Here is a 2,855-nt window from a genome sequence, read left to right as displayed (position 1 = left end):
GCAGGGGTTTTGGGGGGGGGGGGGGGGGGGGGGGATGCTGTATTTTCTTCCTTTTCTTTCTTTCTTTATTTCTTCCTCTCTCTTTTTTTTGCAGTTACAGCAGATTGAAGCTTATGGAGTCAGCCAAAGTGAATAATTCTTTTCAGCTCAGGGAAGCCACCTGAAAACGAGAGAGTTTTGATTCACTGTTAAAACATTGAATTTCCTGCTCAGGCATTATAACCAAACATTTCCTGGTTAAATGTCACAAAGCCAAAGTCTGTCCCAGCAGCTGAGAGTCCCTGGCCCATTTGCCCCTGCCTGGCTACAGCCCTGTTCAGTTGGCTGTTGAAGTGCAGCTGCTTGTCTTCTATCCCATGTTTTTCTCATGGCTGAGATCTGGAGAATTATAAGGGACCCAACCAATGAGTGGGCGAATGGAGGAAGCTTCCTGGCTTCACAGGATGCTTCAGGCAGGAATAAAGATGTTTTCTTTTGGTTGGACAGTGGAGCTGAAACACATCCCTTCTTAGGGATGTTGTGTCACTTCACACATTACATTTTTAGGAGTTTGCTTCAGCCTTGTACCTGAAAACTGCAAAATGTGAACGTGACAAACCTCTGCAAGCACCTGCATCACACAAGGTGCCTCCTGGGAAGTTGTGTGCAGCTGCAGCTCCTTCAGGGTGATGTCAGGCCTGATTTGGCTCCTGCATAATATATGAATTGTCCTGTGAAAGCAGAACAGGACTCTAGTGGGCAGTCCCTTTGACGGTGCAAAGATGATAAATGCTTTTTAAACTTTTGGCTAAAAAGGAGCTATCTAGTTTTAGTGTAAAACCTGAGAGCCCTCTTACTATAATGGATAGAGTTGAGCGTACATTGCTTCACAGATTCCGGGAAGCACAGGCTGGGTCTGGGGTCCCCACTCTGTATCCTGAGTGTCATACGTGACTTGCAGGTGACTCAATTCCAGTGCCTGCTTAAGACTGTGACTCTGATGTGCATGGAAAGGAGCTTTCAGCATTTTCCCCTCATACCTTTTTTCTGGTCTGAAATGATCTTGGGTTGGGAGGAAGAGGGCTGGTATTTGGCCTAATGGCCAAAGAGCACACCCCGGGGACCACTGCAGTCCTGGAGAATGGTGCAGATTGTGGGCCTTTCTTTTAAATGCTGCTTATTGCCTATTGCGCTTGCAGCTTCAATTGTGTTGCAAGAATTCACTTAGGTTGAGTACCGCTGGCTGAAGGAGAAGTAATGCAATATGCATTCAACCTTGTGGCAAGAATGAAGCTCCAGTTCTCTGGCCTCTGCCAGTGGCAATGCTGTACAAACTTCCTTCCTCTCTCTCTGTTTCCCCCCTTCTACTCACTCTCTGTCTGTGTACTTTTGTGTAGAACTCCTCCTCCTCCCCCCTCCCCTCAGTAGCACACCATCATAGTCAAGTTACAAGGAGTTGGAAAAGAGCAGGAGACACTTGTTCAAAAGCTGTTGCCTGCCCACCATTGTATTTCTTCTCCAGGGTCCCAGTTCACGTGCGTATTCTGTCCTCCTTGGTTGTCACGCTGACTGTCTTAATGGTGATCACAGTGTTGGTGAAAGTGGACACCTCTTCTTGGACTCCTCAGTTTTTTGTAATCACCTTGGCCTGTGTGGCCATCATCAGCAGTGCCACCACCGTCTTCAGCAGTAGCGTTTTTGGCCTCACGGGGTGTTTCCCCATGCAGAATTCCCAAGCACTGATTTCAGGTAAGATCTCCCCGTGATATCTACCAAGTAAAAAGAGGCTTTGCTAATTGCTGACTCCTATAACTGGGTTTGTGAGCACAAATGCACGTGCTGTCTATGGACTTCTGAGTAGCTGCAGCCCAAACCTCGTGACAGTTAATTCCCTTCTGAATGAAGTGCACTGTAAGCTGACTTTTTATTTAAAAAAATAAAGAACCAGGGAGTGCTCTTAAAAGGAAGTTCTGAAGGAAACTCAGCAGCTTATGTGAGCTGATTTTGCAGTTTCTGTAGATTTCTCATTTTCTTGGTTTTTATTTCATATTTTGATCTCTCCCAGAAGTTTAGTCTTGTGGTTCCTGTACTGAAGATCCAAAGTTAACTTTTTAAAAAATATTAAAAGGGAAACATCTGCATTCAGCTCCATGTTTGTTTATATCTTAGAAAAAATATGAAACTTTGCATTGTCTCATTTTATATTCAGCATTAACATTAATTTCCATAACTGATGAGTTCCAAGTTTGCAGCTATGAATGATGAAGCCCCTCGAGGTTTTGGAGGTGTTGATAACACTGGAAATGTACTTTAAGGGAGAAGGAAGGGTGGGGGGAGGAATAGACGTGAAAATCAATATAGAGATTTGGGCACTGACAATCTCTGACAGACAAAAACTGAAATTGTGAGCAGCTGAAATGTTGAATTTCCCCCACAGCCCCAATTACAAGCACTTACAGAGTGCTGGATCATAACTTTATTTTATGGTTAGTGCAGAAATAGAGTGCCCCTTCATATCTTGGGAAATCCTTGCATAACATCCATGAAGAGGCTCTGTGACAACAGTAAATGGGAAGCAAAGGCTGATGCAAAAAAAATGCTGCCTATGCATGTTGTTCCATTCTCAACAGTAGTGAGTTAAGTTTAAGCTGTCTGCAATCCAGGATACTTCTTAGCGTGGCTGCATTATATCCCATGTAACTATGGGGAGGGCAGGGTTAGAACACCTCTGGTTAAAAAAAATGCTGCCTATGCATGTTGTTCCATTCTCAACAGTAGTGAGTTAAGTTTAAGCTGTCTGCAATCCAGGATACTTCTTAGCGTGGCTGCATTATATCCCATGTAACTATGGGGAGGGCAGGGTTAGAACACCTCTG

At 44.4% G+C, this 2,855-nt stretch overlaps 1 protein-coding gene across 1 annotated transcript in view; it reads left to right on the top strand.

Moving 5' to 3' along the window:
• Positions 1-2,855, top strand: part of SLC29A3 (solute carrier family 29 (equilibrative nucleoside transporter), member 3) — a 33,758-nt gene that overhangs the window by 24,789 nt on the left and 6,114 nt on the right. The window contains exon 4 of the mRNA XM_015422892.1: positions 1,502-1,741. Coding sequence (XP_015278378.1) covers positions 1,502-1,741 — 240 coding nt within the window. The remainder of the gene's footprint in view (positions 1-1,501; positions 1,742-2,855) is intronic.

The sequence above is a fragment of the Gekko japonicus genome, unplaced genomic scaffold (genome assembly GCF_001447785.1).
Source record: "Gekko japonicus isolate JY-2015 unplaced genomic scaffold, Gekko_japonicus_V1.1 scaffold49, whole genome shotgun sequence".
Taxonomy (NCBI): Eukaryota; Metazoa; Chordata; class Lepidosauria; order Squamata; family Gekkonidae; genus Gekko; species Gekko japonicus.
This window is presented reverse-complemented; position numbering and strand designations above follow the sequence as displayed.